The 15000-nt window shown below is 34.2% G+C and overlaps 2 protein-coding genes across 10 annotated transcripts in view; one reads left to right on the top strand and one right to left on the bottom strand.

The window, feature by feature from the left end:
- Positions 1 to 15000, bottom strand: part of LOC137618681 (pro-epidermal growth factor-like) — an 835493-nt gene that overhangs the window by 488593 nt on the left and 331900 nt on the right. The gene's annotated exons all lie outside the window — the stretch shown is intronic.
- LOC137618679 (uncharacterized) overlaps positions 9619 to 15000 on the top strand; it is a 506020-nt gene continuing 500638 nt past the window's right edge. For all 7 annotated transcript variants that reach the window (XR_011039788.1, XM_068348827.1, XM_068348825.1 and 4 more), the window contains exon 1: positions 9619 to 9876. Coding sequence is in view for 6 of the 7 variants with exons in the window: in XM_068348827.1 (XP_068204928.1) it covers positions 9642 to 9876 (235 nt within the window). In the remaining variant the exon portion in view is untranslated. The remainder of the gene's footprint in view (positions 9877 to 15000) is intronic.

Genomic DNA, 15000 nt, shown 5'->3' with positions numbered 1-15000 from the left:
CGCTCAACTGTCTTGCGCTAAATTGTCGGCGCTTATTTGACGGTGCTCATTAGTCTTGCGCTCAAATGTCGGCCAACCATATATATATATATATATATATATATATATATATATATATATATATATATATATATATATATATATATATATATATATATATATATATATATCACGAATAAAGGCATTTTTATATCCAATACTGAGATGAGAATAAAATAGTTTGAGATTATAGGTTTTGATGTAACAATGAATTTTGCAAAAAACAAATAAGAAATACATTAAGCTTGTGAGAGAGGTTTTCATGAAATAAAAGTATGTTCAGTAGCCTTAACCAAAGAAATGGTTGTTATTTCCAGCTAAGTAAGTACTAAGAACGTTATTAAGAGGAAAAGCGAGAGAGAGGTCAGCAATGATTTATCAAAGAAAAAAAAGAAAAAAAAAGTAAGTAAATCAGAGGAAAAGGGAAATACTTAGCCTCTTTAAGAGAGAGAGAGAGAGAGGAGAGAGAGAGAGAGAGAGAGAGAGAGAGAGAGAGAGAGAAGAGAGAGAGAGAGAGAGTCAGTAATGACCCCAAAGAAATTGAAAGGGAAAGGAAAATCCAGGACTTCTTAAAGATTAGGATTTATCTTCCAGTTTGAAATATCAAACATTGAAGACTTGACTGACATAGAAATTAAATACTCGGTTCTCCAAAATTATATGAATATCAAAACAGTTTTTTAATTTAATATCAATATATAATATTTTATATTGGGGCGCATTTGTGTACCTTCCAGAGCGCACCAGTTCGCCTGGGCGCACAGTTTGAGAAACTTTGCTCTAGAAACTTGACCATAACTCTTATCATATATGTTGCAGTGCTCTATTTCTGTTTTCTCTATTCGGATCTTCTAACATCTTTTGTATTTCCTTTTGTGATTCATTAAGCACAACTATGTCATTTGCAAATCTTAAGTTGTTAATGTATTCGACATTCATATAATTTCGTATAAATTCCTAATGTAAAATCTTAAAAACTTGTTCCAGGCATGCTGTGAATATTCTAGGAGAGGTGGGGTCTCTCTGTCTAACTCCTTTCTCAATGGTGATCTTTATGTAGCTTCAGGGTTGCTTCACTTCCTGTATATATATCTTCATCCGTTCTAACATAGAATTCTTCTATCCATCTTTTTTGAAGGACTTTCATTACTGCTGATGATTTTATAGTATCAAAAGCTTTCTCATAGTCTATTACTGCCATATAAAGTGGTTTGTCATACTCTGCGGATTTTTCCGTTAGCTGGTAAATTACATGGATATGTCCGTTGTTGAATACCCACTTTTAGAGCCTGCCTACTCTCTTGGTTTGTAAATATTTATTGCTCTAATTCTAAGTGACTGTATAGAGAGAGAGAGAGAGAGAGAGAGAGAGAGAGAGAGAGAGAGAGAAATGTTATGTATATATATGTATATATATATATATAATATATATATATATATATATATATATATATATATGTATATATATATATATATTATATATATGCATGTATAAATGTATATACTGTATATGCATATGCATATATATATATATATATATATATATATATATATATATATATATATATATATGTATATATATATATATATATATATATATATATATATATATATGTATATATATATATATATATATATATATATATATATATATATATATATGTATATATATATATATATATATATATATATATATATATATATATATATATATATATATATATATATATATATAATATGTATATATATATTGTCACAACTTCTGCTTTCCACTTGACTATTCATTCATAAATTCTCAGTAATGAGGGCAACACTTCATGTAGGTATAGTAGATATATTAGGAGAATGATCAAATTAAAGTTAAAATTAAACAGACTTTACTTATTTTAAATCACGTATAAATATATAACAAAATAATAACAAATAACCACTTAATAAACACTATAAGCAAGTGAAGAATTAGCCACCGGATAACGAACTCAAAAGTATTAACTTGAAAGAGCTTGGAAGTAAACATTTCCAAGGATTACATACGTAAAAATAACAAAAGGTAATTTCATTCATGCTGTCCGCTACGATCAGCAATCAATAGATGGCGCTAAAGTTATACACAATAATAGGTGTAATTAGAAATGCTAAATAATGATAGGAGGGTTATTATAGTTCCCCCCTGTTAGGAATGAAATTATGACAATCTTATTGACAAATTTAGTGAATTGTGGTTTTCTGTCCAAGACGTGATAATGCGTCGGCGATGGTGTTGTTTGATCCTCGAATGCTGTGGATCTCAATGTTGTAAGACGACAAGATGTATGACCATCGAAGAAGTTTCTTGTTGTTAAGCTTTGCCCTTTCGAGGAAGGTAAGGGGTTTGTGGTCTGTGTAAATGACGACACGTGCAGCTCCTTCCAGATATGGACGAAAATGAAGGACAGTTGCAACAAGACTATATAATTTTTTCTCGATGGTAGGCCATCCTAGTTGAGCGCCTTTGAACGCTCCTGAGTAATAAGATACTGGCAGCAGATATTCCAACAAAGGAGGAAAAGTACTGGTCCCATTGATTTCTTGCAGTAGGACACCACCAAATCCAGTATTACAAGCATCGACCTGTATAAAAAAAGGTTTAGTAAGATTAGGCGCTTGCAACAAAGGAGATGAAGTCATGAATAACTTTAGCTGCCGGAAGGCCTTATCGTGATCCTGTGTCCAGTGAAACCTTACTTTGCTGGATGTCAATACATGTAGAGGAGAAGTTATGATGGAAAAATTAGGACAAAACTTTGAATAATATGACACCATACCTAAGAAAGTTTTGAGTTCTTTTTTATCACTAGGAGTGGGGAATGAAGTTATAGCCTTTACATTAGTATCCTTGGGTAATATGGAGCCACTGCCAATGACATGTCCTAGGTATGTAACTTTTGCCTTACCAAATGAACTCTTGGCTAAATTAATAACTAGGTTAGCTTCCAGGAGTCTTTTGAAGAGTTCTCTTAAGATCTTGAGATGTTCGTCCCAGGAGATACTAGCAATTACGATGTCATCCAAATAGACATACACACCCTCCAAACCACGTGTAACTTCATGGACCATCCTTTGGAATGTAGCTGGAGCATTAGTCATCCCAAATGGCAAAACTCTGTATTCAAAGAGACCAAAAGGTGTTATAAAGGCTGATATCTCTCTTGTCCTATCTGTTAATTTAATTTGATAACCCTTTAAGAGATCAATCTGGGTAAGGTATTTAGAATTACTCACAGAGTCAATAATATCCGCAATTCTAGGTAATGGATAAGCATCCTTGACCGTTACAGAATTAACCCTTCTATAATCCGTACACATACGATAGGAATTGTTAGGCTTTTTAACTAAAATACAAGGCGATGCCCAGGGAGACTTACTTGGTGCAGCCAAATCTAGTTTTAGTAAATACTCAACCTCAGCCTTCAAGGCTGGTAATAAACGATGGGACACCCGATAAAAAGGTTGACGAACGGGATTGGCGTTTGGTTCTAGCACAATATCATGTTGCACCAAGGTACAGCAACCAGGAGTGTCTGAACATATTGCAGGATAAGACTTCAGAACAGCCTCTAATTCTTCCCTTTCCACCTTAGGAAGATGACCAAGATACTGTGAAAGCAAAGAAAGAATCTGTGAATTACTAGCATCTTTCCATGACAAAATATGATTATGAGCCAAAGTTTCTTCTTCGTCTGGCTCAAGAGGAGCTAAAAGTTTATCATTATCAACTGCCTCGGGTACTATGTTTTTAGGGGTAGGAGAAGTCTCGATGGGAGTAGTTATCCTCGAGTTGTGAGTGGAGTGATCAGTCTCTCTACTTATCAGGTGAACTGCCTGTGGAGAAATCTTTGCAGATTGGTATGGTTTTATAAGATTAATGTGCACTAACTGGCTAGGCTTCCTTTTATCTGGAGTTTCAATTGCATAAGTTGTTTTAGAGACCCTTTTAGTGATTTTATACGGACCCATAAATTTTTCTCTCAATGGAGCTCCTGGAACTGGTCGATATACAAGTACATCATCTCCTACTTTAAAAGTTCTAATTTTGGCCTTTTTATCGTAATGGTTTTTCATTCGAATCTGACTGTTAGTTAAATTCAGATTGGCAAATTCATAAACATGGTCAAATTTAACCTCAAGACTTTGGAGGTATTGCGGAATACTTACTTGCTGGTCTTTGTAAGTACCTCTTAGGATGTTTTCTTTTACCATACTAAGGTTTGTCCTAGGTCTGCGGCCAAACATCATCTCGAAGGGAGAAATTCCAGTCGATTCATTAGGTGTACTCCTAAGTACATACATAAGCAGATCCAGGTCTTCATCCCAGTCTCGTCCAGTTTCACAAATGTACTTGCGCAGGAGGTTTTTAATGGTCTGGTGTACTCGTTCGAGGGCTCCATTAGTCTGAGGGTGATAAGCTGAAGCAAAAATATGAGAGATGTTTAACTGCTTTAAAGTTTGCTTAAACAAATCACTAGTGAAGTTTGTCCCCTGATCACACTGAAGCTCTTTTGGAAAACCAAAAATGGTGAATATTTTAAGAAGATTAACAATTATTGTTCTAGCAGATATGTTTTTTATAGGTACGGCTAAAGGAAATCTAGTAGTTGGACACAACAAGGATAAAATGTACTCATTTTGTTTCTTAGTTTTGGGAAGTGGACCAACACAATATACAATTACCTTTTCAAAAGGAGAATTAGGTACTGTAATAGGAACTAATGGTGCTGGAGGTATTTTCTGATTTGGTTTACCAGTTACCTGGCAGGGATGGCAAGATTCTATGTGGAGCTTTACATCAGCTTTCATACCAGGCCAATAGTAATCGTCCAGCAAACGCTTATAGGTTTTGGAAATGCCTAGATGAGACTCTGCTGAATGAGCAAGATCCAATAAGGCTGCACGAAGATTAGAAGGAACTACAAGCTGGTAACTATCATGCCAGGAATTTTGTCCTGCAATCTTCAAAGGTCTATAACGTCTCATAAGGATGTTATTATCAAGATAAAAATATGGTAACTTACTTTCATCAACGTCATCTTTTACTTTATCAAAGTATTCTTTCAAACTATCATCAGACCTTTGATACTCTACAAATTCATCTGAGGGAATATCAACAAGATCAGCAAGGACTTTTTCACCTAAGGTACTTTGATCCACCTTACCTGTGTGTTCAGTGTCGCTAGAAGTTGAGGTTGTAGACCTGGTGACTACTTGGCAGGGAAGCTCTACCACCGGAGAAAGCTCTTTGTAAGCTTTTTCGATCACTACTTCAGGCTGCGTAATGATAAGACTAGGAGTACCGTTAGATTGAGCCAAGTCATTACCAAGTATCATGTCTATGTTCTTGCAAGGCAGGTCAGAATCCAACAAGGCGACATTAGTTGAACCTTTAAAATAAGGACAATCAAGAGAAATCTGTACAATAGGTAAAACCTTTTGACAAGTCAAATCTGACACAGTTACATACTGATCTGTTGGTTTAGCTAAATCTTTTAACTTTGAGCTAATGATAGTTTGAGATGACCCTGTATCTCTCAAAATTTGCACGGGAATATCATTTACTTTACCAGGATATGTAAATGCTGTAAAGTCTGATAGAGGTTGAGCACAGTGAAGAGTCGTTTTATTTGCAGTATTCCCTGATTTGGGTCCTTGTGAAAAAGCATTAGGAGAAGCCTTACCATGAGATGCTTTGCATTTGGGACTAGGACAGTCTTTAATATGATGACCTTCTTTCTTACAAAAAGTACAAACCTGTGGGGAAGATGAAGGTGAGGACGAATGTGGTTTAAGTTTATGAATGAGATGGTAATCATCAGCTAATAGGGCAGCCCTTTTGCCATCTTTTTCTTGTTTTTCTCTAATAAACATTGCCACATTAGCTGGAATACGCCTCAGGAATTCTTCTAAAACTATTAAATTCTTTAATTGTTCTAAAGTAGTTATTTGTTCCTTATCTATCCATTTATTAAACTGCTTCAACTTCAATGTGAAAAACTCTTAGATAGGTTTGAGCTTGGTTCTTCAAAGTTTGTCTGAAGACTTGTCTATACCCTTCTGCTGTAACACTAAGCATCTAATATGGCAGTTTTAAAGATTTCATAATCCCTTTCTTGGACAAGTTGTGCTGCCACATATGCAGCTTTTCCTTTGAAGGAGTTTCTGATTAAGAGAACATATTGGTCTCTAGGCCAGTTGAGAGACGTTGCAGTGTTTTCAAAAGTAATGAAAAAAACATCAGGATCTTTTTCATCGAAGACAGGCAGGAGTTTGCGTGCTTTACTAAGGTCAAAAGCATCGGGTAGCAGTTTTTCTGCCAACCTTTCCTCTATTCTTATGGCTGATAGTTCCTTTTCCAACAGAACTTTTTCTTTACGTTCTATTTCAAGTCTTCTTTGCTCAGTTTCTACTGCGGCATTTGCAGCTTCAAGCCTTTTTTGTTCAGCTTCTAGTGTTAACTGCTGCAGTTCAAGTTGGAGTTTCAATTTCACTATCTCTGGGTCTTCAGTTACAGTAACAGTACGAGCAGCACCTCATTCAAGTGTTAAAGGCCTTAAGGGAAGAGCCTCTTCTTCAGTTATGTTACCACTATTTATCAGGAAATCTAATATCTTTCCCAATAGTTCAGCTTTCACCACAGCATGACCTACAGATATTCTAGCCCTTACAGCTATTTGGCGAAGCTGGTCCTTTTTAGCTTCCTGTAGTGTATTTAGGTGCTCCCTGGGTGCACCTAAAAATTTCTCAAGATCAAAAGGCATCTCTCAATACTGATAAAATGGAAAATATCACTGGAAATTATATTACTACTATACACAAGCTTTAAGACTTAAAAACGTCAGGGCATTCATGGATTTATGGTGCGAAGGCACTCACAAACCAGAGGAATTTCCTTAATCCTTAAGTCCTACAATGTACAGAAATTCACTTAAATGAACAAGGCTTTAATAATCCATGCCAATCAGAAAACTTGGTTCACCAATAATGCAAAACCACTAATAATCTTGAATAAAATATTTTTAATGAAGTAAATAATTGGAAGTACCAACAGTTACCTGAACAAGGAATAAACCTTTAAATATCCATCGAGGTGGAACGAAGTTCTTGACCACGTGGTCGTAACAATATCCAGCCGAAATCCTTGAAAGAGCGAAGGTCGTACCCTGAGTAAGAGGAGCAGAAGTTCCTAAGGAAGGAATCTTCAATTCCTTATGATGAGGTTTTGAATGCCTCGAAGCCCCTCGAGAAGTTGGGGCGACTATGAAGATATCGCTAAGCGATGGTAGTCAACAGAGTCGAGGGTTAAAAGAATGACGAATTCTAGGATGCCATTACCCTGCCTGCACGTCCTCCAAAATCTCGATGTATGCTTAAGATGACGTGTAGCAACACGACATTCTCTAGGTGAAAGTGTGAGCGCGCTGGAGAACACTATCCGGTGGTGGTCAGTTATAAACTAGCAAAATATCACTAATACACTACACTCATGTTGTCCATTTTAGAGAAACAACAAAATGAATTTCACAATCCGTCAAGATCGAGCGTAAGCGTAACACATACGTAAGTACATCCCGGACACAGGCCCCCAATTTGTCACAACTTCTGCTTTCCACTTGACTATTCATTCATAAATTCTCAGTAATGAGGGCAACACTTCATGTAGGTATAGTAGATATATTAGGAGAATGATCAAATTAAAGTTAAAATTAAACAGACTTTACTTATTTTAAATCACGTATAAATATATAACAAAATAATAACAAATAACCACTTAATAAACACTATAAGCAAGTGAAGAATTAGCCACCGGATAACGAACTCAAAAGTATTAACTTGACAGAGCTTGGAAGTAAACATTTCCAAGGATTACATACGTAAAAATAACAAAAGGTAATTTCATTCATGCTGTCCGCTACGATCAGCAATCAATAGATGGCGCTAAAGTTATACACAATAATAGGTGTAATTAGAAATGCTAAATAATGATAGGAGGGTTATTATAATATATACATATATATATATATATATATATATATATATATATATATATATATATATATATATATATATATATATATATATATATATATATATATATACAGTAGAGAGAGAGAGAGAGAGAGAGAGAGAGAGAGAGAGAGAGAGAGAGAGAGAGAGAGAGAGAGAGAGGGGGGGGGGGGGGGTGGGAGGGAGGGAGGGAGATAAATGTTATGAATATATATATATATATATATATATATATATATATATATATATATATATATATATATATATATATATATATATATATATATATATATATATATATATATATATATATATATATATATATATATATATATATATAATTTATATATATATATATATATAGATATGAATATATATATATATATATATATATATATATATATATATATATATATATATATATATATATATGTATATATATATATATATATATATATATATATATATATATATATATATATATATATATATATACATATATATTCTTTATATAATAATTATGTGATGCATACATTTTTTGAATAAAAAGTTAGAATTAGAGTAACAAAATAGTAACGTATAAAATATTTACAAAGATCATTTTAACATTTCTATACTTGATAAAAGATTTTATTGGAAATGTGTATGTGTATGTATTTGTTAGAGTGAATGATACCGATTGGAGTACGCGTAATAAACAATTAATAGCTTGAGGTAAAATGAAATGAATAAATAACATATGAAATTCAAGAGAGAGAGAGAGAGAGAGAGAGAGAGAGAGAGAGAGAGAGAGAGAGAGAGAGAGAGAGAGAGAGAGAGAGTTAAAAGATCACGCAAATTCTATGAAGGAAAACCCAATTGTAACTTGATCGTTTAATAATCTCCCTTGAATGACGTCATCACCTGAAGGATCTTCTTCTTCATTGGAGACAAAGACATAATTATGTTTATGTCCTTGACTGAGAAGTCGTTGTTTTAGGGGAAGACCCGGCCTTTTTAAAGAAAAAAAATTGACTGTTAGACTTTGGGTTTTCAAGAAAAAAAGTTTGACATAAATTGCATATTGGTGAAAAATATTTATTTTATCAGTTATCTGTAATTTTATGTTTTATCCTTTATTAGGTTATTCTGTGTTTTACAAGCTTTCCTGCGATGGTCCTTTTGCTCAATAGGGAAAAATCAATTATGATTCAACATTTGAAGGTAATTCTATGATAGCCGCAAGCGTTAGTGTTAAACTCATTTAATAACAAATATGAAGAGTGAGGTCAATGTGAAGTATTATCCCCTTCAATGCACAAATGGTTAAAGTTTATTTTTTTATTGTATTGACTAAAACATAGATATACTACAAAAAAAATTCTCTAATGTCTTTATCCTATTTGTCGACAGAATATGAAAGTTAAGAGTTCAGGGATATTATCATCAATAGCCATTGGTTGAAAATTTCTGAATCATTTATCATGCACAATGAATAAGGGGAAGTACAACAGCATGGGAATCAGCTCAGTTCTCTCGAGTTATTTCTTAGGCAGGCCCAAGGTCCTTGAACAGTGGACCCAGTCATGCATGTGAGCAACTTGTCCTCGGGAGGGATTGGGTATAAAAAGAGCCAGAGCTGCAGAAGAAATTCAGTGAAGCATTGCCATCCACAAAAGAAAGAAGAAAGGATGAAGACACTGGCTTTCCTACTCCTGTCATTGGTGAACTTGATCCACTGTCAGACTGAAATGCAAATGATCGTCTTCACTTTGCAAGGAGTCCTGGAGAAGTTGGAAGACATCAGTGATAAACTGAAAGGTAAGGTCACCATTCCTGTTTCAGGGAAAATTCCTTTGGCTCGTAAAGCAACAAAAGTGTTATGTAATTTACATGAAATACTTGTATCTACATGAGAGGGGCTCATTTTACGGGCTGGGTGTCATCTCTTCAATGCACAACTGGAAACAATATGAATAAATATAATTGACATTGTTTATGAACTACGATATTTGCACTGCAATAGACCACCATCGTAAGAATATATATATATATATATATATATATATATATATATATATATATATATATATATATATATATATATATATATATATATATATATATATATATATATATATGTGTGTGTGTGTGTGTGTGTGTGTGTGTGTGTGTAGAGAGAAAGAGAGAAAAAGAATATATATATATATATATATATATATATATATATATATATATATATATATATATATATATATATATATATATATATATATATATATATATATATGTGTGTGTGTGTGTGTGTGTGTGTGTGTGTGTGTGTAGAGAGAGAGAGAGAGAGAGAGAGAGAGAGATGTAATTAAAATTCAGCATGTGATTCTAGGTTGTTTATTCCTTCTTGGAATAATGTGAACCAATGTAATACAAATATTTTCCTCACGCAGAGACTCCCAAGATAATAAGCATTTGCTTATGATGTCTTGTCTACTGTTGAGAACGGGAAATGTTTATGAGGATTAGTTAACTCTTCGTTTCCTTCTACGGTTGTGTAGCGACGTCTCCCATCTCCTATGATGGTTTTTTAATCTTCCTCCTTCATTATATTGTTTTTGCCACAGTTGTTTCCTCTATTGGTTATGTCTTTATTTTCAAAAATATGGTAAAATATCGTTCGACTGGCACAGCGTAAAATCCGGACGTCGGACGTCGGACGTCGGACGTCGGACGTCGGACGTTGGACATCGGATGCCGTCCGAGAGAATAGAAAACCGCTTGTATCACCGGTAAAGGCACCATAATGCACCATTTTTTTGACACTGGTAATTTTCACTGATACTTTCTGTTATTTCCTGAATAAATGTTCGAAAAATATTGATTTATTTTCATTTTATTGAGAAGAATCTCAATCGGACGTCAACATTACACTATTTAACTATCCGCTATTTTACCCTAACCTAACAAACCTAACCTAACCTAACCTAACGAACCTAACCTAACCTAACCTAATGATCACACCTTATTATGGGGAAAATGACACTCATCAATTAACCCCGAGCGTCAAAACTAAAGATGTTTTTCTCACGTGACTCACCCCTATGACTGAATTTGTGGGTGATCGACCTGCAGTCGGTCCCCCGCCTACACGCTCTAGTAGTGTCCAGACGTGCATCGCTCTAGCTGTACTCTTTCCCAGATTTCTGAGACACGTCGGGGTCGAGCGCGACCGAGTTTACCCTTCTAAGGTAAGTTGCATAATTATCAAAGTTATTGCGTATTATGAAATTGTCGTAGAATGGTGCAACTTGTATAGGTTATCAGTTGTGGAAAGTCTTGGTGGATGGTTTGGCTACCACATGCATGATTTTTTTATTTAGTTGAAATGCCGTTTATCACCACGAGGACCATTTTACCTCGAGTGCCCCTTTTTCAGTTTTTTGCATTTTTTGGCCAAGTCATTTTTCCTTAAGAAATTGCCAGATAGTGTCGCAAAACTTTTGCTTTTTTAGTGTTCGAAAGTGTGTCTAGATGATCTGGCTACCCATGCGTGACTTTGATTTTGTCAGATACGCCGTAGATATTGGTATGTGGGGTATTTTCCTGCGGTTGCCAATTTCTGTTTTTTTTCAATATTTGTAAAAATTTTCTACATAGTAAGGAATTGCCATATAGTATTGATTTTTTTTTCATGTTTATTTGTTGGAAAGTGTGCCTTGATGGTTGGGCTACCACGTGCATGAATTTTTTTATCTGAGATGCCGTATATTAGAATGTTGGCCATTTTTCTGCGAGTGCCCCTTTTTCAGTTTTTTTCATTTCTTGGCTAAGTCATTTTTCCGTGAGAAATTTGCAAATAGTGTCGCAAAACTTTTATTTTTATAGTATTGGAAAGTGTGTATAGATGATCTGGCTACCCATGCGTGACTTTGTTCTTGCCAGATACGCCGTAGATATTGATATGTGGGGTATTTTCCTGCGGTTGCCAATTTCTGTTTTTTTCAATATTTGTAAAAATTTACTACGTAGTAAGGAATTGCCATATAGTATTGATTTTTTTCATGTTTATTTGTTGGAAAGTGTGTCTTGATGGTAGGGCTACCACGTGCATGAATTTTTTTTTTTATCTGAGATGCCGTATATTAAAATGTTGGGCATTTTTTCGCGAGTGCCCCTTTTTATTTGTTTTGCATTTTTTTGCTTAGTCATGTTACCGTAAGGAATTGGCAAATAGTGTCGCAAAACTTTTATTTTTTTAGCGTTGGAAAGCGTTTCTAGATGATCTGCCTACCCATGCCTATCTTTTTTTTTAGCCGGATAAGGCGTATATATAGGTATGTGTTCGATTTTCCTGCGATTGCCACTTTTTCGTTTTTTCCCATTTCTTTCAAAATTACTACGTACTAAGGAATTATCACAGAGTAATGATTCATTTAGATGTTTATTTGTCGGAAAATGTGCCTTGATGGTTTGCCTAGCACGTGGCTGAAATTTTTTTTTTCTGAAATGCCCACCATTAGCACGTTGCCATTTTTCATCGATTGCCCCTTTTTATTTGTTTTACATTTATATGCTTAGTCATGTTACCGTAAGGAATTGGCAAATAGTGTCGCAAAACTTTTATTTTTTTAGCGTTGGAAAGTGTTTCTAGATGATCTGGCTACCCATGCCTATCTTTTTTTTTAGCCGTATAAGGCGTATATGTAGGTATGTGTTCGATTTTCCTGCGATTGCCACTTTTTTGTTTTTTCCCATTTCTTTCAAAATTACTATGTACTATGGAACTATCACAGAGTAATGATTCATTTAGAGGTTTATTTGTCGGAAAATATGCCTTGATGGTTTGCCTAGCAAGTGGCTGAATTTTTTTTTTTCTGAAATGCCGACCATTAGCACGTTTCCATTTTTCATCGAGTGCCCCTTTTTATCTGTTTTACATTTTTTTTCTTAGTCATGAAAATTTGGTTTACTTCTTTTTTTATTGAATATTATCAAATTTTATTAGCTAAAATATTGTATTGTTTTACAATTTTTTTTTCGATTTTATTTCCCTTCAAAAATTTTTTTTTGGGTCAGAATTCTAATTGTATAGTCGAAAAATAATCGACAATCATCCAGCAACCCACCATACAATTTTTATGCATATCCAAGAATAATTAGATTAATAAATAACACCTTGAAATTGACATACCCTTTCTACATTTCAGGCGGCAGATTAGGGAGTCTGAGTCAGTGTGGCTGGCAGCCATTTTGTGGACATATCCGAAGCGTAAGTTGCCCTATCTATATATATTCTTGTTCCCTATAGAATTTGTGATATTTTTGTATATTTTACGTGCATAAATATCATATTATATATTAAATATATGTATTTTTTTAGGAAATTTCTAAGTACTCAAAAAATGACCTTTAGATATGGCCCCTGATATAAATGTAATTTAAAAAATAATGAAGATTTTTTTACATATTTCTATTTCAGGATAACATATGTTTATTCCCTAAAAATATTAGCCACTTCCTATTCCATTTGGGTACCCAAAAAAATTCATGAAATTTGGACAAATTTTTTTGACCAAAAAAAGTTACCCTTTTTTTTCTCATTTCAGATCTTCACCTCCATGGGTCCGACTTCATCCAAAATACATCAAGATGTGTCCTAAACATTCAAGAATCAATTCCTAAAAGGATTTGTGTATATATGTATAAATTTTTTTTATGAATTTTTATGTAAGGTCTTTTTTTCTACTTAATTTTTTAAAATATTCATAAAAAATAGTTTTTCTGCAGATGAGTAGTATTTATCTTTACAGTAGTTTTAAGCATTCATTGAATTTTTTTTGGGCAAATAAAAAAGGAGGTTACTGCAAAAACAGATTTTTCAAAAAAATTTTTTGCGTCGGGGTCGCGCGCGACCGAGTATACCCTTAAAGGGGTGTCCGAGGAGCGTACCTATCCAGGGTTAAGTGTCAAACATAGATCAAACACTTCATACCTACATCTTTGAATTTTCTACCAGCCAGTAATTACCATTTTGTAATATGTTATAGTATTTGTCAATACTTTTTACCGTAACACAGCCGGGTAAATTCTTATCTGTGACTGCTGATTGGCGACGTCCGGCTTTTATCCTAACAGGGTAAAATAGCGGGCAGTTAAATAGTGTAATGTTGACGTCCGATTGAGATTATTCTCAATAACATGAAAATAAACCAATATTTTTCGGACATTTATTCAGAAAATAACAGAAAGTATCAGTGAACATTACCAGTCATAAAAAAGAGGTTTATTTTCACGCCTTTCCCGGTGATACAAGCGATTTTCTATTCTCCCAGACGGCATCCGACGTCCGACGTCCGACGTCCGGATTTTACACTGTGCCCGTTCGACTCAAGTTACAGTTGTGTAGGTCGACTTATGAGTGTGACATATGACCAGACAATTTTCTCAGTAGACCTACTTTGTGAGACTGAGTGTGACACTGCTATACTGCCACTTTGCCAGTTGATGTCCCATTAGACTCCGCCCACAACTACAGTACATTTTCGATGCTTTTTTTACGTCAAATACATTTCTATTGTGGCTGAAAAATCAGACTCATGAAAACTATATAGCTGATATTTTGATAAAAAAAATAGCACTAATTCTCGAAAATCATGCTTAATGAACTGTATCTTTTATTGAGCAAAATTTCAAAATGTTTCGTCTTTGGAGCCTAATTTCAATAGAAATGTGAAGAAAGTACGAGTTGGCAGTTAGTGACTTTTGAACAAAAATCACTAAATTCAGGTATCACCAGTTTCTGTATAGTGTACTAATTTTAGCTAGATTCAGCAACACCAGATCTACTTTCTGGAGATGGAAGTGATGCAAAGAGAGTATCATCCTCTCCATATGCAAAACCATATATCATCTGAACAGTGTTGGGCCAAGAACACTACCCTACAGGAC

The sequence above is a fragment of the Palaemon carinicauda genome, chromosome 25, assembly GCF_036898095.1.
Source record: "Palaemon carinicauda isolate YSFRI2023 chromosome 25, ASM3689809v2, whole genome shotgun sequence".
Taxonomy (NCBI): domain Eukaryota; kingdom Metazoa; phylum Arthropoda; class Malacostraca; order Decapoda; family Palaemonidae; genus Palaemon; species Palaemon carinicauda.
Note: the sequence above shows the minus strand (reverse complement) of the source record. Positions and strands in the feature narration are given on the sequence as shown.